The sequence below is a fragment of the Chaetodon auriga genome, chromosome 24 (genome assembly GCF_051107435.1).
Source record: "Chaetodon auriga isolate fChaAug3 chromosome 24, fChaAug3.hap1, whole genome shotgun sequence".
Lineage (NCBI taxonomy): Eukaryota > Metazoa > Chordata > Actinopteri > Chaetodontiformes > Chaetodontidae > Chaetodon > Chaetodon auriga.
This window is the reverse complement of record NC_135097.1, coordinates 7,891,908-7,912,308: the sequence shown is the minus strand read 5'-3', so window position 1 is coordinate 7,912,308 and position 20,401 is coordinate 7,891,908. Positions and strand designations below refer to the sequence as shown.

General features: G+C 43.1%; 3 protein-coding genes across 3 annotated transcripts; 1 reads left to right on the top strand and 2 right to left on the bottom strand.

The window, feature by feature from the left end:
- Positions 1-3,945: 3,945 nt before the first annotated feature.
- On the bottom strand, positions 3,946-6,425 carry LOC143317458 (zona pellucida sperm-binding protein 3-like). The gene is given in 8 exon segments (XM_076725613.1): positions 3,946-4,010; positions 4,116-4,231; positions 4,340-4,422; positions 4,511-4,628; positions 4,843-5,017; positions 5,184-5,287; positions 5,799-5,914; positions 6,051-6,425. Coding segments are annotated over 8 exon segments (1,152 nt in total).
- Positions 6,426-6,600: 175 nt separating this feature from the next.
- cnpy4 (canopy FGF signaling regulator 4) lies at positions 6,601-8,639 on the bottom strand. The gene is made up of 6 exons (XM_076725223.1): positions 8,451-8,639; positions 8,143-8,269; positions 7,860-7,956; positions 7,552-7,674; positions 7,297-7,414; positions 6,601-7,167 (listed from the first exon to the last, which is right to left on the bottom strand). Exons 1-6 carry the CDS (start codon positions 8,533-8,535, stop codon positions 7,037-7,039), a joined length of 681 nt encoding a protein of 226 aa, XP_076581338.1. The 5' UTR covers positions 8,536-8,639; the 3' UTR covers positions 6,601-7,036.
- Positions 8,640-10,114: 1,475 nt separating this feature from the next.
- On the top strand, positions 10,115-19,176 carry LOC143316689 (calpain-5). Its single transcript, XM_076724259.1, has 13 exons — positions 10,115-10,573; positions 13,121-13,315; positions 15,021-15,152; positions 15,311-15,522; positions 15,669-15,861; positions 15,946-16,139; positions 16,519-16,596; positions 16,753-17,179; positions 17,252-17,374; positions 17,469-17,665; positions 17,804-17,922; positions 18,296-18,432; positions 18,529-19,176. The coding sequence occupies exons 2-13, from the start codon at positions 13,151-13,153 to the stop codon at positions 18,703-18,705; spliced, it is 2,154 nt and encodes a 717-aa protein (XP_076580374.1). The 5' UTR covers positions 10,115-10,573; positions 13,121-13,150; the 3' UTR covers positions 18,706-19,176.
- Positions 19,177-20,401: the final 1,225 nt, after the last annotated feature.

Here is a 20,401-nt window from a genome sequence, read left to right as displayed (position 1 = left end):
CTGAAACAGGTTGATATGCTTTTAGAGACAAGTGGCATTTTTTCACTTTAAAGGCACTTTTCCTCTATTTAAAAAAACTGGAATTTTAAGACTCGATTAAACATTTCATGGCTTGTTAAGGACATTTTTTTTTTACACTGAGCAGATCCTCCACCTTCAGGTTTATCGCCACTGGCGGGCAAATTGAGGACACAGAGGGAAGCCAGTTACAAAAGTCTTATCTCGTATCGTCCAGGCAGAGATCCCACTCGCCGGTTTGCTCCAATTATCCCTCTGTGGAATAGGAAAAGTGGTTGAAGTTAATTGGCTGGAGTGGAACGTTCTCAGATGTGGACCAAAACTGATACAGATGGAAATATAAGAAAGAGGATCGAGGAGGAGGAGGAGGGTAGAGGGAGGGAAGACGCTTGATTGGAGAGGAGGAAACTTTCCCAGAGAAAGCCATAAAACTGATTGATGACTTCCCCCGAGGAATGTTTCCCCAGGTGTGCTTTGTGTGCATGTGTGTGTTTGAGTGTGTGTGTGTGTGTCTCTAGTAGTTACAGTGCAGTTAAGAAATGCTATCCTTGGACGCAGGACAAGTGCAATAAAGCAAATTGAGGGGTGAAATAGCACATTTATGCGTCAATATTGCACTTTGGCAGCATAAACACAAAGACACAAGAGACTTCAGTGAGCTAAAATCAAGGTGGGACTCAATTGGTGCCATTTATTGAATCACTCCAGAAATACTAAGTGATAACAGAAATCATCCCTAAAAATGATATAAGAAAATATTTAACTGCTTAACAAAACACCTCAGCTGGTCTTTGACAGGCGCTTTGCTGCCAAAGTTTGCACCCTGCAGCTAAGAGTGTGCTGAGAGACTTGAATCATAATAAACAAAATACCATGAAAGTGCAATTATAAAAGTCAACATTAAGCCACCCTGACAGAATAAGAGCACATTTCACAATACAGAGGTGTCTTTTGATGGATTAGCTGAGCTTATATGCTCAAAGTGCTACAATATGGCATTGTGCTGTGGTTTAATGCTCGGATATGAACATGTGGATTTAAAATATAGACATTATATTTATTTACATCCACGGTCCACATTTATTTTTCAATTACTGGTGCACAGAAGCAGCACGAATGCTCTAAAAAAAAACCCTTAAATGCATCTTTTGGTACCACGAATGGGATAATGTACTATCCTGTGATGACAAGAAATATGGCTGTAGTTCATGTTCAAGTGGAATTAACTGTGTAAGTGAAAGATTTACTGCAAAGGTCCAGAAAAGCATCCAAAAGTGAAGATAATCTGCCTGGTTTAATGAAAATATGTGGAAACTGATGAGGAACAGAGATTCAGCATTAAGGAAAGCAGTGAAATCGAGACAAGGTACACATATGTTGATTTATAAAGGCTTGAAAAACACTAAAGAAAGTTTTTCAACTGAGATGAGCTAAATATTATTTTATCTCAATAAAATCAATGAATAAAAAGATGACAGTAATTAATTATCTTAATTAATAATCTTAGAAGTAGCGTCCCAATTTTTAGATCGTTACTTCAGAGGAAAAGAAGAATGAATTGAAGGGGTGTTCCTCAGGGATCAGTGTTAAGCCCCCTGATATTTAGCCTCAATGCTAATAATGGTGTTTTGAGGGAAATGTAACGCTGACTGAATTATGTTTTGTATAAACATAACGAGGAGATGTTGTTGGTTAATGTATCTACAGGTTGTAAAAATGTTGACACTGAACGCATGTTTACTGACAACATGTTTCACTTGTTTTCCACCAAACAGGAACTCTCATAACACAACGCAATCAATTCAAAGTGATTACAGCATTATTCAGCTTTTTAATGGTTATGTTCAGGCGCTGACAGTGTTTTTGTTTCTTAAACCTGATCACAGACTGGATGCGAACTGTGGATTAACTCTGAGCATCAGCAGTGATTATCTTTCACCACCAGGTTATGAAAACAGATTAGTAATATACAAATGTGATTTCTGGGGGACAGAGTTGGACAAATGGTATGTTTTTTTTTACTGAAGACAAATGTGCAGCCCCCTAATTCTGACATTCGTACCAAAGGTTGAAAAGGCTGTCAAGAACCTCAAAACAGGACATGTTAATTAATATAACGGCCATATACAGTAAATTATGTTGTAGTTATGATGGTTTCCAGCCTTGAACTTGTGATGAGATGATGTCTCAGCAGCATCTTCTGAAGAACTTTAACAACGAGAATAAATAAATTAGCACAGTTCGCTGTGTGTTGCTCTTTGGGATATCGCGGATCAGAGGTTGTAAGAGGATCCTCGATTAGCTTGCATGGATCTCACGTGTCCTGTCCGTTTCAGGGATGGCCACCCCTCGTCTCAGTAGATCTTCATGGGGATCGTGTTCCCTGCCCTCTGACCTTCTCCAGCGTGTGCAGCAGTATAGACAGAAAGGAAATGATGGACAGACCTTTGACACGAACTGTCCGGGACCTTGCAACAGGCTTCTCTTGTCGACCTTGATCCAGACGAACACATCTGGTCTCTGAAATTCAGTATTAAAAAACACACAAAAATGACAATGTTCCTCTACACAATGTACACAAAGCGTTCTTTTTTTTCAATGCAACAAGATAGATGTCTTCAAAAAATGCAGCCTTGACTGAAGGCTTTGGCTCTAAAACACGGTTGGCAAAAAGCAGAGAGTGGAAAACGATCCCGGTTGCCATGAATCCAAATGCAGCGTTTTTGTTTGTCCAAGTTTCCCTCACTTTGTCTCAGAGTGTTGACAGGTGCTGGATGGAGAGCCGACTGTTGTTCTGCAGGGAAGGAAAACTCTCCGATAAACTGCGAGTTAGCCTGCTGCATGTGAGGCCCAGCGGTCAAGAGGAAAGATCAGAGTCAAATGTCCGGAGTGTTTTACCTTCTGCTTACGATGATAAAACAATATCTTATCCTCGGAGGGGAGCAGCTTGATGACAAAGAGCTCGTAGTGAGCGAGAAATGCAGATATTCAAACAGGCATCTAGTAGCCTGAAGGTCTAAGATGCAGATGTACGTAATTTTTGTCCATTACACACCTTTACAAATTTAGTCGTAGCACGGAAAATAAAACTTTGTCTTATAAAAGATTAAAAAAGGGGAAAAGTCACTAGTGTCAGCACTCATTGACCTGCCTTTGTGACAGGATAAAAGTATTGTCTGTGTGTCTTGTAGGAGTTTTATCAACAAAATAAGTGGCATGTAATTTCATAAGAGTGCTGCTGACAGATGTCAGTATTTTGATTTGTTGTACAAGGTTGAAAATTAAACCACAAATGGAAAAATAAGCCAGTCAGCGGTTACGCATTTCCCTTGTTTGGCTGATTCCAGCAGCCAGACTGTGATAAAGCTGGGCTACAGAGCATCCTGCAAAGATGAAAGCTGCCAGCACGAATCAATCAATCAGACTGCAGAGAAACTCGATTTGATTCCTAGTTAATCATCTGGAAAAAAATGTACGGTTTGATTATTACAGTTCAAACATTCAGTTTCACCACACTGTTGATTAAATACGATGTCGAAAGCACGTTGGTATTTCAGATGCATCTGCAGGTTTAATCTGCAAAAACAAACAGAACATGGAAAAGCTCCAGCAACACCGTGTGCCTGTAGAGCTACAGCACTGTTCTATCTGCAGCACGTCTGTTTCATCTCTTTTCTCTGTTGTTATCTTTTGTTATTGTTGGATATTTTAATTTTCCTTCCTGAAATATTTTTAAAAACCTGGTTCATCCAATCAAGCATTGTTTTGAAAACAGCTGTATAAATAAACATTATAATTATAATAATTACTATTATTTTAAATGGTTTCGCTTGAACCACTCTATCTACCCAGAAAAACAAAACAAGCCAGGCAACATGAAGTTTTTCTTAGATTTTTTTTTTTTTTTTTAATAATAAACTGTTTACTTCAATGCAGATATTTGTGTTTTCATGCTGTAGGCAGAAATATCAATGGACCCAAACTGTGCAGCTCTGCAAGGACAGAAAAAGTGCGTTAATTTAATCCGCTGATCATTTCATACACACAGTATTCAGTGATAAACGCAGCAGGACTGGGACAGCTGTCTGCTGCAGTACCAGGTTGTCTGTGCTTTGTTTTGCTCTTCGCTGCCCTCTTGTGGTTGGACCTGGTGCTGCTGCTGCTGCTGCTGCAGCTCTCGCAGACGTGGTCATCACTATCCGCTGAGCGCCACCTTGATGGGTAAAAACATTCGTGTCACATGTTTTTGAGAAGAATTTAATTTGTTTTTAGAGGTGGACAGATAGAAGGTGGATGAAAGAGGAGTTATGATGAAACTGACCTCCCGCTCATAAAAGAACAAGCCCTTTTCACTGGGTCCTTGCCTGAAATGGGCTCTGCTTCCAGGTAGCATGTTATATATATCTACAGGAGACAGTGCGACACATGCTGAGGCCTTTCCTTTCTGCTGTAGGCATGAATGTGTATAAAAACATGTGAAACCAGTGCTGACAGTGTGTCTGTGGTCCTGGTGGAAGAGGAAAGGTTGGAGTTGAATCTGGAGGAGTTGGTCCTGGACTCTGGGCAGGAAGCGGGAGCTGGAGCCATGCAGCTGGGAATCTGTAAAACATCTGCAAAGAACAGACCCAACCATATCAGATTTAACTCGTGCCCTCAGCATTTATTACATCAGTAATTTGGGTGCATTTTATAATAACAGGATACAGAAACTGGGAGGATTTAAGCCGGCAATGTGGGCCACTAAAATGTGCTCAAAGGAAGTAGTTTTCATTTGGAAACTTAATTGGAGGAACCAGTGTAGACATTAAAGATATGAGGACTCACCCCTGGTGGTCTATGAAGGGGTATCTGGGGTAAGAGTTCACATCAGGGGTCGGAGTAGCCACACAGCTGTCTACATACAGACGAAGAGGAGGAGGAGGATGATCTACAGAGGCCTCGATGTTGACCGTTTCACCCAGGAAGTAGACGGATGACTTTCTCTCACTGCTCCAGTCATCTGGGGAAAGATATTTGGAAGTTTAATGGTTCGTTCAGGGAAATGTCATTATTATTTGCCAGATTACATAAAGAAACTCACCACATTTAACCCAGATTTACTAGGAAAGAGGTCATTTTAAGAGTAGAAAGGAGATATTTTACCGACCACACTTGAACCAGCTCACCTGTCATGAGCCTGAGGTGGAAGTCCAGGTCGAGCTGCATCGACTGGGTGGAGATCAGGGGACTCCAGGTCGGTTTCAGGGCTCTGCTGCTCACTCTGTACCTCCTGCAAGGTGGAACCATTTCAGCCAGGAAACATAATCACTTCAGCGAGCATTTCCATCCCAGAAACTAGTAGTAAATAGTAATTGATAGTGGAAGTTCCCTAAATAAAGTGCCAAATTCATAGCAAAAACTGAGAAGTGAAATATCATAAAGTGTAAGTGAATAGTGTGGCTAACACGACATGACCAATTGCTGGTGAATGAATTAGTCTTTATATATATATATATATATATATTACATTTCCTCAACTACTTTACACCTGATTCGCCTGCTTCAGCAGATCTTCACTATCTTCACTCCAGTTGATTCAGACTATTAATGAAGACTGAACACTGATGACATGTTAGACCAGTTTTTTTTTTTTTTTTTTTTTTTTGTTGTTGTTGTTGTTGTTTTATAGCATAAGGCATGACATGGTCATCTTCTCAGGAGCTGTTAAGCCCTGTTCGGTTTTGAGCAGTGTCACATAAATAAAGTTTACTTTCCAGAGACCATTTTGTGTGTAAGTGCACCTTCCATATTCACACCGGACTGGAACAGCAGCATCTTCTCGCTCCTGAAACACGTTTCCAGGTGATGTTGGAGAATACAGCAGCATGTTGTTGTACAGCACAGCACTCTGGGTGAACTGCACACAAAGGCATTATCAAAATAGATCCACCAGGTGGCAGCATTGACAGGCTATGATCCATAAAACACTCCTTTATAACAACGCCTGCGCAGCAGTCAAACTGACATTGTATTTCCATTATTAAGAGGCTCACCATCACTTCACTCCCACAGTCAGTCAGAGGTGCTCTGATGATGTACTCCCCATGTCCAGACACTCTGGCCGTGCAGTGACGTTGCCCAGCACTGACGGGTCCCAGCCTCAAGTGTTTGGGCTCCACAGGCAGGCTCGGGTCAAACAGATGGGCTTTCATCACAACCTCCACGCTGTCCTCGTCACATTTCACCACAAAGGTCTTGACCTTGTGACCTCCAGAGTGAGAGCTGGGTTTGTTTGTCGGATCCAAAGTCTTTCCTTCGAGAGCGGCCAAGTCGGAGAAAGACAGAAAAAGAGGTTCGCTTTGATAAGTGTAGCCCCGAATCCTCAGAATGTACAGAGAAACTGTGAAGCAGATGGGGATAAGAGGCATTGTGTCGCTGCCTTGAAAACTTCTCTTGGTGCAAAGCGGCTGTCAACAGGAACACACCTGACACTAATCATCCTTTATTAGTGACCTGCAGCATCACAGACTTGAAAAAATTGTGCTTTCATGCTATTTGAGGACATTTTTCTGCCTTAAATTGAAGCAAAAACTGAACATCCAAAAATGTTATAAAAAAGTGTTTTATTCACAATGCAAAAAATGTACATATTTCATTGAAAGACTGCAACTCTGGGTAAAAAATACTGATATGTACCATATAGTGTTGGCTTGAGGAGAGATATAACAGCGTTTACACATAGTATAACAGTGGAAAGGTCTCTAACATTCATGGTAAAGGCTTCAAACGTTAATCCAAACATCTGAGTGTTTAAAAATGTGTAACCGTTCTTAAAAGACTGACACCATTCATAAAAAAATAACACAAGAAAGTCTGTAAAGCATCATTTCACACTATTACAACTCCCAGCATGACCTCTAACGAAGGTTTCAATCAAGATTTGGCACCAAAAATAGTGTTAGCTGGCTGTGTGATTTCTAGCCGAAAGCTAAAAACTGAGGTTATTTCATTGTCTCCTGCGTTTTGAAAGTGTTTTTGCTCAAAGCTCCCCGCCGTCGTGCGTCTTCCCCTCCTTCTCACTGGCTCCCTCCTCTTCTGCGCTGTCACCTCCTACTTCCTTTGCCCCTCCCTTGGTCCCCATGTCTCCTTTCCACACCTCCTTCATACATTCTGAGGGCAGGAGAGAAAAAACACAAACACACACATGTGAGAGGAGGTTTGACGAGACTTCGGCTGAATGTGTTCCTGCACTGGACCATGAGTGTAACGATCCGGTGCCACTTCCTCTGTGTCGTCTACCTTGTTCTGATCCCTTGAGAACGTGGTTCTGACAGAGGAAGCTCTCCAGCCTCTGGTCCTGATGATGGAAGTACCAGTCCTCCACCACCTCCTCATACTGCTCCAGCATCGTCTCACACTGAGCAACACACACACACAATCTGATGTGGTCAAAAGCACTTGACAACATGTGCATGAAGACATTTACTGAAGAGTTTGATTGTGTTTCATTAACAGCAGGCAGGCAGACACACACACACACACGCCCCCTCCTACCTGTTTTTTCATGTCCGACACCTCGACAGAGGGTTCGTCCCACAGCTCATACGGCAGACCCAGGTCCACTTTAACGCCCTTGTGGACCAGGTTCTTCAGAGTCGTCATGGTCTGACTGGTACCCTGAAGCACACACAAACCAGCAAGCTGTCAGTCTGCTACACAAACTGACGGTTTTAGGACTGTGGAACATATTATATGGACTGGATGGGAAATGTGTCACTTTCACTTCAGTTTTACTCGCCATTAAAACCTGGAGCTACAAGAAAACAGGTGAGACGTTTACAAAGCAGGCAGGTGAACTTCACCTTGGCGTATCGGAGGCTGCCCGGCCTCTCTGCATGGACGTTATAGTGCAGGATACGATCACATATGTTGTCTACCGCCTCAGTCAGGCGGGTCTCCCTGTAATTAGAAGGACATGAGGATCATCATGAGGAACACTAATTAACTGTGAAACATAGTCCAAGTCTGTCAATGCAGGGACTCCACATGACCGGTTTTATTTAGCTCTTATCCAGAGCGCTTTAAAGCAGCATTTACTTATAATAGTCTTCATATTAGAAGAGACATTCCCCTGAGAGAACTTACGAGGTGTTGTATTTGATCTTTCTTCTTCTCTTGCCTGTGTCCAGCACTTCTCCGACCTCCAGGACTTCTTTGGAGCGACCAGTTTTCTCCAGCACATCCTGCAGCTCTAATGTTAGAAACTTACACACTGACAGACACGAGACAAACAGGAATAAAGTGTCAGAAGACCTCTTTTGTATTTATGTACATGTCAGAGTTTCTGCAGACACTCGAGGACAGAAAGCTATGTTGACAAATGCCATACTGGTGTTATAAAAGCCACATAAATAGCATCGTAACAGCTAGCTAGTTACACTTCTTCGACCTACCTTCGCACTTATTCGGCAGTCTCTCGTCTTCTTCTGCTTTAACAAAACCGCAGACACAAAAGAAAACAAGTGTAAAAAGTTTCATTGCAACAGTTTGTTGTTAAAACTGCCAACAAATTAAAAATTAATGCATTACTCCAGCCACATCGGCATTTTTTATGGGAAGATGAAACTGCGCATGCGTGGTGCGTCCCTACACAGACAAGAGCAGTCGATGCCTGGTGGTTGGATTACAGGGAAGTTTGTAGATAGAAGAAAACGCCAACTCATAAGCGATAAGTAGTCATTTTTTATTCAATATTTTCCAGTTTGAAATTCAGTTTGACCATATTTCTATATAATTACATTTTTGCCAAGGCATTTTCCTCAACATTTATTTGTGCTATTTCTGCTACTGTCATGCGATTGTTATTGTCTTCTGAGAGATATTGCACCATGAAATCTACACCGAAATCTACAAAAACAAAAACATATTTTGAATCATTGCCACATATTTTATTTGAGAAGATATTTAAGAGAGACTAAACTGATGATGGTAAAAGAGCAGCAAGGATTAGGTGATTAATCAGTAAGTAGATGGAAAGAAAGTTTATTGCCAACTATTTTGATAATCAATTAATCATTTCAGTCATTTTTCAAGCAAAAATGTCAAACATTTGCTGGTTCCAGCTGTTTTTCTTAGTCATTTATGATGGTAAATGAAGAGTCTTTGGGTTTTGCACTGCTGGCTGAACAACAGAAGCATTTTGAAGAAGTCATTTTGGGCTCTGGGAAATTGTGACAATCATTTTCCACAAACGATTAATCAAGTAATGAAAATATGATAAAATAAAATCCTCGACTAGTAAAAACAATAAACAGACAGACAGACAGATTTAGTCTGAGGTTTGGATGCTTGTGTTGGTTTTGAAATCACTGACAGCTTTTCAGTCATGTTCAATCTTTGTTTCTGGATGTGTATCTTCAAAAAGGTCAATCTACATGAAAAAATAAAAACTCAGTACTCTATTAATTTAATCCTAGTGGCCATTGCATTCATTTAGCTGAAACAGGCTTTGTAGCTTATCAGCATTCAAGTTGGTCCCACTCAGGAATGGGCGATAATTAGCTTGATATTTGGCAGTGAGGTGGTTAAAATAGAAGGCGCTTGCCTCTTGGTTTCTCAGGTGTCAGGGGCAACACACTCTCCAGCAACAGATACTGGAGTCTGCAGAAGAGACGCTCGAGAGGAGAAGAGGGGAAGAGGAGAAGAGACCGAGAAGATAAGACAGAAAATGAGAAGAGGCCATGTTGATATGAGGGGGGAAGAGGAGAAATGTTCACGCTCACCAACCAGGAGAGCGAGAGCAGGCGTGAGTGACACACACACGTGCAAACACACACACACACTCCTAGAAAACACATTTGTTTATGTTCTCCAGCAGCAGAACAGTTTGCACACAGGCGTCACAGGATAAAGTGTTCATCTTAAGTGTCTGAAACTCAAGAGCGACTGCAGTAACTGTAGGATGTGACAGGCGTGAGGCTTCCACGGCTGTAACTGTGTGTTATGTCACTTAGCGAGGTGACTGTCCGTCTATTGTCTGTGTGGAGGGAGATAAAGTTACACAGGCTTTCAGCTCCAGCAGTGACACTCTGCTGTGTGTCACATGGCGCACATACACACTCACACACACACTCACACACACACAAAGATGATACACGGTCATAAGAGATGGTGTCAGGCAACTTGCTGCCCTCACATGAAGCCTGCGCTCATCCCGCAGCATCAGTCTTCTTCTTTGCATTTTATTCTTGTCCATTTGCCTGATTTCATTTTTGTCCTGCAGTTCCTGTGAAGAGAAGATGACACTGAGCTAAGTCGCTGCTGGAGATGATTCAAACGCTCCTGACTGATCCGGGGGACAGAAGAAGAAAGTGTCGGTCGGCTTTTAGCAGCTGACTCTGGGACAAAGAAGAAGGCGAGGAAGGAGGTGACAAATGCCGGCTGTTTGTCACAACAGAGCATGAAAGACTCGGATTCCCTAATGACCAAAGCAGGACACGGTCCTGGATCCACTGCCTGAGCTCAAGGGATAGTTTCATCTCAGGGAAAATAGTGGATAAACTTGCCTGACCTTAAGGTAAAAAAAAAAAATTACCTGCATTTTATTGTGTTAACGCTTGTAAAAAGGGTATTAAACTCAATCTAATGCACTTTATAACGAGTGATACTTGAATTACTGCACAAAAAGGTCACTGATGATTCGATCTGTCATCAAAATATGAGCTTAAGGGCAGAATTCAAATCCGCAGACTAGCAAAAGAAAATAATAAATCTGTGTATCTAAAATTATCTTACATCAGTAATGTTCGATGCTTATATTTCCATGTTTCATTGTCAAATGTTTCTTTAATTGTTGTTAATGCACAAAACAGCAAATTTACAGTTGGTAACTCACAGTTAAATCACACGTTAATTAATAAACAGTTTTATGTGGATGAAAGCTTCTTAGACGAGCGCTTCATGCACCTATAAAAGATCCTTCTCCTCTATATTTACTCCTTATTGTCCTGCATGGGGAATTTGTCCTCACAGCACAACAAAGACAGACAGCGCAGCAGCAGTAAAAGTAAAAGCAATAAACAGGTTCAGACAAGCAATAACTAGAAAAGTTGCTAATTAATGGACTGGCTGCAAAGGAAGAGATTTTTATTGGAAAAGACGTTTCAATATAAAACAAGAGTTTGCTGAAATTGAACTAAACTAAACCCGCAAATCCAAAAACATCCAATAAAAGACATTTCTGGACAAAATCGAGCCAGATTTGTTCAAAATACTAAAAAAACAGCACATTTAAATGACATATGAATTACTACTTGACTGAGCTGTGACGCATCATTCATAATTGATGGTTGGTAGGTTTTAAGTGATGGTGTGAGCCTGCAGGGCTGTGATCAAATCATTTCCAGTCACAGGAATTCACCGTTTTCATTCGGTTGCTGATTAAGTGATGAATCCTGTTCATTAATCACGGATTGTAGATGAGCGTTTGCTTCGTGTGTTTTCCTCCTGTTTATGTGCCTCTGTGCATCAATCTGAGAGAAGAAAAACAAAACCTCCCTGATAATTGATGACATTGACCTGCGCGGCATCTGCAAAAACAAGCACCTGCAAGGTTTCAGCTCTGTTTTTCCTCTCTGCACAGCAAGGCCCTGACTTGACCCTGCCATGAACACACACGCACACACACACACACACACACACACACACACACACACACACACACACACACACACACTGCTGACTCAAGGACCCCAGCAGTTCATATCACTGATGACTAAAACGGTACTATTACCTTACTGCTGTCGCACACACGCTGACCCTGCCAGGCGCTCTGTAACCCCTTAGAGGTTCACTGCTGTCGCATGCAAACACAAAATTAAACATTCATGTCATGGTTGCCGTGGTATCTTAAAACTAACAACACGTCAGCACGTCATTTAGCACATCATCATTTTGTCCGGTCTGATAAAATGTGTAAACAAAGATATTCAGTGTCTAAATTTTGACAATGGGCACTTGAATTAGGTTAGACGAAATGAGTTTCATAGCCTGCAGCGTGAGCACAGCAGCTGCCTTTGTGTTTGACGAGTGATGGTGTGACCTTTGACTATGACTGTGAAAGATATTTGAGCATCTGTCAGAGGAGATTCAACCTAACATTTCAGCGCTGACACATGTTTGTCTTTCGTCCACTTGTTAATCTTAACCTTAATTCCACTGTCAGACTTTTGACATGGATATAAATTTAGAATTTAGGATCTGAACAGTGTCTAGGAAGAAGTAGGCTGGTGGAATGAGCCCACCATCAGTGCTATAAGGCAGACCTGCTTGGCTCTTTTGGCCATGTTAGTACCAATCCATCAAAACTGGTCACCCCCCCCCCCCCCCCAAACACTGTTTTGCAAGGGCACCATCGCTGCATCCTGGACTCAGCTCCGCCAAACACAACTGTGATTGGTTTAAAGAAATACAAAGAAGCCAGTGTTTTTGTCCCATTATACCAGAATGATAATGGGTCCAGTCAGACCTTCCTCCAGCGCTGGCACAGTGCTAAACTGAGTGACCAGTGTCTATGTATGTGCTGAAGCCACCAATAAACTTTGTGCCTCAGCATCTTTTACACTTTTTCTTATCACAGGACATTTCAATGATCTGTTTTAAGCCATAAAAAGTGGAGTAAAGTAGGGCTGCAACTGACAGTTACTGTCATTATTGATTAATCTGCCCATTGTTTTCATGACTGATTCATCGTTTAGTTTTCAAAATGTCTTTGTTGTCACGTAATTGTTCAACCAGCAATCAAAAACCCAAAGACTCTTCATTTCTATCATAAATAACAAAGAAAAACTGTGATTCCTGACATTTAAAAACTGGAACCAGCAAATGTTTGACATTTTTGCTTGAAAAATGACTGAAAATGACCCTGTCATTGGGTACATTAGGCCTTAAATAAACGCAACCTTTAATTTGCAAAAACACCCGACAATCAATTAAAAAAAATGAAAAGAAACCTAAATGTTTTGTATGTTTTATAATTATAATCCATTACATATGCTATCAGTGTCACTCTATCTGTCACTCAGTGGCCATTTCCGGATACACTTCACATTCATCTTCTTTCCAGCTCTCCTGAAGCCTCTCGTCTCCGGCCACGATGCCCGAAAGAGTTCACAGTTTCCAGGGTCAAAGCTTCCACAAGCTGAGGCGGGCCTGCTTGCGTCGAGGCGCTCTCTTCAAGGATCCCCTGTTCCCCGCCACGGGCCAGTCCCTCTTCTACAAGAGGGAGCCCCCGCCGGGGCTGACCTGGAAGAGGCCGAGGGTGAGGGATCTTATTCACCAGTCCTTGTTTTTACAGCTCTCCATTGCCACGTTTTACGAGTTCAATCCGAGTCGCACAACAACAAAGAGTTATTTTGGAAATATATCTCCTCTCCTCACACGTCTAAATGGAGCGGACGGCTTGGCATGCTGCGTTTCCATCAGATTGGGTTAATTTAAGCACTTTCTATTATAGGAGAGGCGTCAGGCAGTGAAAGCTGAGCCCTCAGGGAGCAAGTGACTCGTGCTGCCGATGGGCTGCTCTGTTGGTGTGTGTGTGTGTGCGTGTGTGTGTCTGTGTATATACAGTTTAGGAAAAGCAGCAACCAATTGAAATAGTCCAGGTGTTTTTAGCAGAGTGTTGAGAAAGATGTAGCTGTGTGTAAGTGTAGGTGTTTATTGTGGCCTTTAATGGTGGCAATGAAATGGGACGTTGAGGTCAAGGGCAAATTATTTATTGTCAGGTGTCTGTTGCCAAAAAGTTATATATTTAACTGTGCAATCACATGTTAGGAAATGGATCAGACATACTATCATTGGATGGTACAGATTGGTTGGCTCTTTTCTCGAAAGTTAACACACAAGTTTGTATGAAATTAGAGATGAAGTGAAGTGAAATCTGAGACTTTTTGAGACCTTTTTAGTACCAAGTTAACTGGAATTTAATCCATTTAACATGTTGGTCAAACAATGATGGAAAACCAGTGGAGATAACTGGGCAATGATTGTCTGTAAAGTACACAAATTTATTAAATTCTTCTTAAATTAATCAGTTAATGTGGCTCAGATGCGATGTTAATGTTATTGTCTACAGCTGGTGGGAAAAATATTTTGTAAATATTTAACTTCTTTCTGGATTCAGTGGTTTTTAAGACGTTTTAAAACCCGTCGATGCTCTGAATTCACTATGTTATCACACCGTGCTCAGTAAAATCAGTCAAAAATTGTCTGTCGTGCGGTCAGCAGTTCATGAGGGTCATTCCTTGTGGGTGGGCCAAACCTTCAAGCGCTCTTAATGTGAAACCCTGCTGGCTATTAATTGGCGGATTCAGGCCTGAGGAGAAAGGATTAAAGGTTTTGTGTTGCTCCACAGGTATTTTAAGCGTGCAGGGAGTCGGACGACAGAGTGACATCCGTCGACTCTCTGCTGACACACCGAAACTACATCCGCTCAATCTATAACTTCCAATTTGCAGTCGACTTCGCGATCTCTGTGGCCTCGTACTCGTTATGAACTCGATATCATCTTGAGGAAGATCGTCTAGAGTTACGTGTAAAGAGGTTATGACCACCGAGTGTGCCTTTTCCTGCGTGTGTGTGTGTGTGTAGAGCAGCACTTCTACTGTTACCTGACCCTGTCCAAACGGAGATCAACAGGTCCACACAGACAGGATCTGTCCCCTCAGCAGTGCTCTGACACGCCGACTGAATCAGCTCACAGGCCTCATAAAACACTGTGATGCATCCAACTACTGCAGTCATTAAGCAGGTTATTTAAAGCTCCTGTATAATCAATATTCTGATATTAGCAATGGATCAAATGACAGTGAAAGGGCTCACTCGTACTGATCAACTCCGCAGTTCCCCTCAGCTCGACTGAGCGTTTTTGCATCTTTGGTTTTCTGACTCTTTCCGACTGTTGCTGCCCCCAAGTGGCCAAAAAGTCAACTAACGCAGGTTCAATGTCTCCTCTGATCAAACTCCAGGAGATATGTAAGGACCCCCGTCTGTTTGTTGACGGCATCAGCACTCGTGACTTGCACCAAGGCAGTCTGGGTAACTGCTGGATGGTGGCTGCCATTTCCTGCTTAGCATCTGAGCCATCGCTGTGGAAAAAGGTTGTGTTTTCATGTTGTTTCCTCCCTGTCATCTGTCGTCCATGCTTCCTTCTTTCCCTCCTCTTTCTCTTTCTTTCTGTAAATGTGCCAGAGTCAGCCAGCTCGTTATTTTTCGACTTTCCCTTGTTGAAAGCTATAAAGTGGTTTCCTCCGCCCAGGTGATCCCTGACCACGTGGAGCAGGACTGGAATCCAAAGCGTCCTGACCTGTACGCAGGAATCTTCCACTTCCGCTTCTGGCGACTTGGCCGTTGGATGGATGTTGTTGTGGACGACCGTCTCCCGGTCAGTGGCGATGGAGTGCTGCTCTTCTGCCGCTCAGCCACGCCACGAGAGTTCTGGAGCGCCCTGTTGGAGAAAGCCTACGCCAAGTGAGGGCTCCAGGATCTTGCAGGATCCAGTCTTCTCTCAGTCACCCTTTTGTTATGTAGTACTGAACCCGGCAAAACAGCCATTCTCCCAAGAATTACATCCACGATTCTTCACCTCACAGTCGGTCTATCTGGTTGCTCTTTAGGCTGAACGGCTGCTATGAGGCCCTGGAGGGAGGAAACACGACAGAGGCGCTGATCGACTTCACCGGTGGGGTTTCGGAGCCCCTCAGTCTGGATCGCGAGGCCCTCAGCCTGCACAGTGAGCAGAGGAGGGTGCTCTTCCAGACGCTGGCCAAGGCCCACGAACGCAAAGCGCTCATCACCTGCTCCATCCGGGTGGGGCCTTTTATCTCTGAGTATCTCAAAACTAAAGAGATGAATAACGTGTTAGAAAAATTCAGCATATGTTGCTTTTCTCAGCCAGCAGAGGGGGAGACAGTGGAGTCGGTGTTGGATTGCGGCCTGGTGCGAGGACACGCCTACGGGATCACAGCGGTGAGGAAGATGAGGCCCGGGGAAAGGCTGCTGCAGATGAGCGGGATGGCCCGACTCTTCATGGTGCGCATGAGGAACCCATGGGGGACCACGGACTGGACGGGTGCCTGGAGTCAGGGGTGAGGGTACTTTGAACTAGCTTCATCTGCCACATGTGACTGCTGAGTACATCATACATTTTGCTGGAGCTGCGGGAATAAAGCCTCCGCTGACATTTAACAGTCTGTTTCACAACATTTTATAGTGCCACTGCAGTGTTTTTTGGACAATTTGTGACATTTTACAATAGTTTAGGAATTGCTTTACGAGAGGACATCTGCCGTTTACATTATGTAAGTCTGAGAAACTCTGAAAATGGCCAAAATGGACCTATAAAGGTTTCCAGAAGTTGAAACACTACTTGTATTTTTCACATGTCATTTCCAGTGTGTCGGACCTTGAAGCTCTGCAGTTTCTTCTGCTGCCTCTGACATTGTTGCCCTTGCACGCCCCCTGCAGGTCACAGCAGTGGCAGCAGATGAGTCGTGCAGAAAGAGAGAAGATGGGCCTCACTGTTCGAGATGTTGGGGAGTTCTGGTAGATTTTCATTCATTATTATTTATCAGGATGTCCACAACATTTCAGTGATATAGCTGCTAGTTGTCCAGGTGTCCACATGAAATAATAAATTCAATTAATGTGATTTATATCCAAGTATCTGTTGGTTACTCTCATGTTAATTTATGTCCTCAGGATGGATTTCGAGGATTTCTGTCACTACTTCACAGATGTGGTGGTGTGCCGGCTGGTGGAGCAGGCTCTGCTGTGGCCGAGCTCTCACTGGAGGGAGGTGCGCCGCTATGGGGAGTGGGCTCCAGCTCCCTCTTCCCCTGGAACCCATCCACCCGCCCTCCTCCACAGCAACCACACGCTGAGCTTGGGGAGGACCAGTGCAAAACCTGGAGACACCAAGCAGCGAGGCAACCGCAAGGAGGCCAGACTCGGGGAGAGTCAGCAGGAGGGAGGGAAAGGAGGACGGTGTGGGCGAGATAAGGCTGTGAAAAAAGCTACAACGGAAGATGAAGGTGGAGAGGCGGGCGAATGGGAGGCACAGATGGATAAGAGGAGTCGATGTGGAGGATGCATCAACCACAGAGACACTTTCCTGCACAACCCACAGGTAACACTGAAGTGGGAAATCTCATTGTGAGTGCATGAATTTTAAACCTGCCTTTTCTTCCTGGCTTTCTAGTTCATGTTTGAGGTGAGAGGCAAAGAAGAGGAGGTGCTCATCTGTCTGCAGCAGGAGGACAGGAGGATACGGAGGAAAGACGGAGGAGGAGAGAACCTGCCGATTGGCTTTGAGGTGCTGAAGGTGAGCAGTTCATGGACTGAGATGTGAACGCACACCCTTTCAGTTCTCACAAAACACAAAATAACTTCCTCCCTGCTGCCTCGTCGTGGTCCAGGTGGAGGTGAACCGCCGCAGCCGGGTGCAGTGTGTGGTGGAGCAGGCGGCCAGCTCCGTCTACATGGACTCCCGCAGTGTGACGCTGAGGGGGACTCTGGCTCCAGGTCGCTACGTGGTGCTGCCCACCACCTTCCTGCCGGGCCCCACGGGACGCTTCCTCCTACGCCTCTTCTCCCATTCCCGCATCCAACTCAGGTGTGTGAAAGTGTGTGTGCATGTTTGATAAAGGCAAAAAAAAAAAAAAGTTGTTTCTTATGCTCAGAAATAATGTGAGATCCTTGTATTGGATGAAAATTAACTTTCATTTTTTTTGGTCATTCTTTTCTCATGCAGGGAGCTGAGGGAGGATTTGCCGCCTCCCTCCATCTTCCAGTGTTTTCTACCTCAACCCACCGTGGTGACCACCGTCCATCTCCGCAGGGCGTCAGGACTCAGCGCTCCCAAACAGACAGGTGGCTCATCGCTCGACACCACGTCATTTTACGGATGGAAGACACCTGTAGCATCTTGAACATTTGATTTGTTTTGTGAAATGTTGGGTAAATCGATCTCTTTGGGATTCAAACTGTGGTTACATGAAACTATCAGAGAAGTTTAGAGGAGAAAAGTCTCATCAACATCTCGTATTTGAGACATGATGGCGGTTTCATTGTGAACAAAATCTATTTCATGAGCTGATCACATGTTTTTACAAGTAAAAAGTGCAATATTTCCATTTAAAACTACCTCAGAATTGTGCTTAAACACTTGAATAATACTTCAGTAAAAGTCTCTGCTTGCTCTCTTGTGCACAGCTGTTGTTGTGTTGTCTGTTACGATCCACAGCTCCAGATGTTTACGCCATCGTGCGCTGTGAGAATGACTCCATCAGGACGCGGGTTATCAAGGCGGAGGGAAACCCGGAGTTCAACCTCAGAGCCATCTTCTACAGGAGATACCCCCACACACACATCTCTATTGAGGTTTGACACCTTCACATCCCCTCTCTCTCTCTCTCACACACACACACTCATATAACGCACACACAGCTGTTCTAGTCTTCGCCTTGCTGTGTGCAGCTGTGGAGCAGAGGTCTGATGTGGGACTCGGTGCTCGGCGGGGCTCGACTCCAGACGGCGCAGTCCGAGAGGAGCCGCAGCCATGTGATTGACCTGCGAGGCGGCCAATCCCATTCAGGATACCGACGGTGCATCTACGTTGAGACGTCCTCCAGCGTCTGCCTCGTAGACTTGTGACTGCATCGACTGCCGTCCTCCCAGGTGGAAGCTGATGGACAAACAAAGGTGCTGCAGTTGAATTCACAGTTTTTTGATTAATAGGTGTCCTGTGTGTTTAACTAACACTGAGCAAACATTGTCTCAGCGCAGTGACAGGTCAGAGTAAATAAAGTTTCTGTTATTCGAAAGGTGTTCTGTGCTGATCTGCCGGTCAGACATGCAGGTGAGGCGTCGTTTGTGACTTCAGCAGTGTATTAAAAAAACAAACTGCTGCCAACATGAGTGTTTTGTGTGTTTAATTGAATTTGATATATCATTAGCTGACGGTTGTCGTATGTGTTTTCTTGCTGTTAATGAAATTGTCACCTGATTTTTACTGTTATTTATGATAATATTTATGATATGATAATGAAATAGCTGACAATGTGTGAGTGATGTCTTTTTTTTATCATAGCCAAATATCACATTTGATTAAAGTCGATTTAAGTCATTATCCTGAGGGTTTGAATTATTGAAATAGCTCATATATCATACATCAAAATCTATTTAAGGGACACAGATTTGTTTCCACTCCACAGGCTCACATTCCTGCACGTCTTATTCAGTTTTGCTGACTTCAGATTGCGTCGTATCTATAAGAGATGAGACTCAAATCAGGGGTTGGGAAATGTGCACACCTGAAGCGAACCCTGGTCAGAGTGGATGCTCGAGCAGAGACAGCAATGCAAACGCACAAATGTTGGGATGTTATGTTAGTCCAACCTTAAAATCACACTATAAAGGAAAAACAAGTGAACATTTTGCTGATATACAAAACATTTTCTTTATGTTTTCTCCGTTTTAAATTATCTGGAGATACAGTCACAGACCTGACTGTGACTCTAATGCAGCTGCTGCTCAGGAGAACAGTGTGCAGCCACAGCAGCAACAGGCAAAGGTTCGTTCAGCCTCTATCTGTTCTCATTTGGCAGCATTTGTATATCACGATCCTGAGGCTGTTCTGTTTGAGTTCTGCTTTTCAAAGTGAAGGGAACTTCCTGCAGTGTGGTTTGCTTTTAATGCTCAGTGTTTTGTTTTGTTTTGTTTTGGTTTTTTTTTGTGTATCCACCTGCATTTCACGCCACTTTAATAACTTTTACAGCTTCGATTTTTCTGTTTGACTCTTGTCACTTTTTTCTCTCACTGTATTGCCAAGGAAGTCCAACAGTCGTAGTTTACCTAATTGCTTTATTTACATTTAGTTTTAATCATTTTTTCTTTTAATTAAAGTTAATTTTGAATTGTGTTTAAACTCTGAGATGAGACATTGCATCTCAATGAATAAACATCTAAATCACTTTATAAAATATTGAAATTTAAGTGTGAAGCCTGAAGTTTAATAATTTTTCTTTACAGCTCCTCTCAGCTCCCAAACTTATGAGCTTTTTGGCCTGAAGCTACTTGTGAGACCTCACCACAGAAAGTGCCTGCAGTGTGGATATTGGCCTGAGCAGATAAACTTTTTTGCATTAGATGCCCCTGAAACAGAAAATATTCAGTATTTCACAAGAACAAAGCAAAACTTGGAGAAAGGTCATGTTTTTCTATTTGATCCCCTTTGATCGTCTTGTGACCTCTGCTTCTTTATACTTCCTCTCCACCACAAATCAGAGGCAAATATTCTCTCCACTATTTATTTGATAACTTTAGTTACTTCACAGGTTCAGATGAACAA

Bases quoted from the DNA above. Each gene is read 5' to 3' on its own strand.
- cnpy4 (XM_076725223.1), bottom strand. From the start codon at position 8,535: ATGAAACTTTTTACACTTGTTTTCTTTTGTGTCTGCGGTTTTGTTAAA. The intron at 7,675-7,859 runs GTGAAGTTCACC...TGTGTGCTTCAG, and splicing joins GCAGCCTCCGATACGCCAAG to GGTACCAGTCAGACCATGAC. The intron at 7,415-7,551 runs GTAGGAGGGGGC...TGTGTTGCTCAG, and splicing joins TGTCGGACATGAAAAAACAG to TGTGAGACGATGCTGGAGCA.
- LOC143316689 (XM_076724259.1), top strand. From the start codon at position 13,151: ATGCCCGAAAGAGTTCACAGTTTCCAGGGTCAAAGCTTCCACAAGCTG. The intron at 17,923-18,295 runs GTGGCTCATCGC...TACGATCCACAG, and splicing joins CAGCGCTCCCAAACAGACAG to CTCCAGATGTTTACGCCATC. The intron at 18,433-18,528 runs GTTTGACACCTT...TGCTGTGTGCAG, and splicing joins ACACACACATCTCTATTGAG to CTGTGGAGCAGAGGTCTGAT.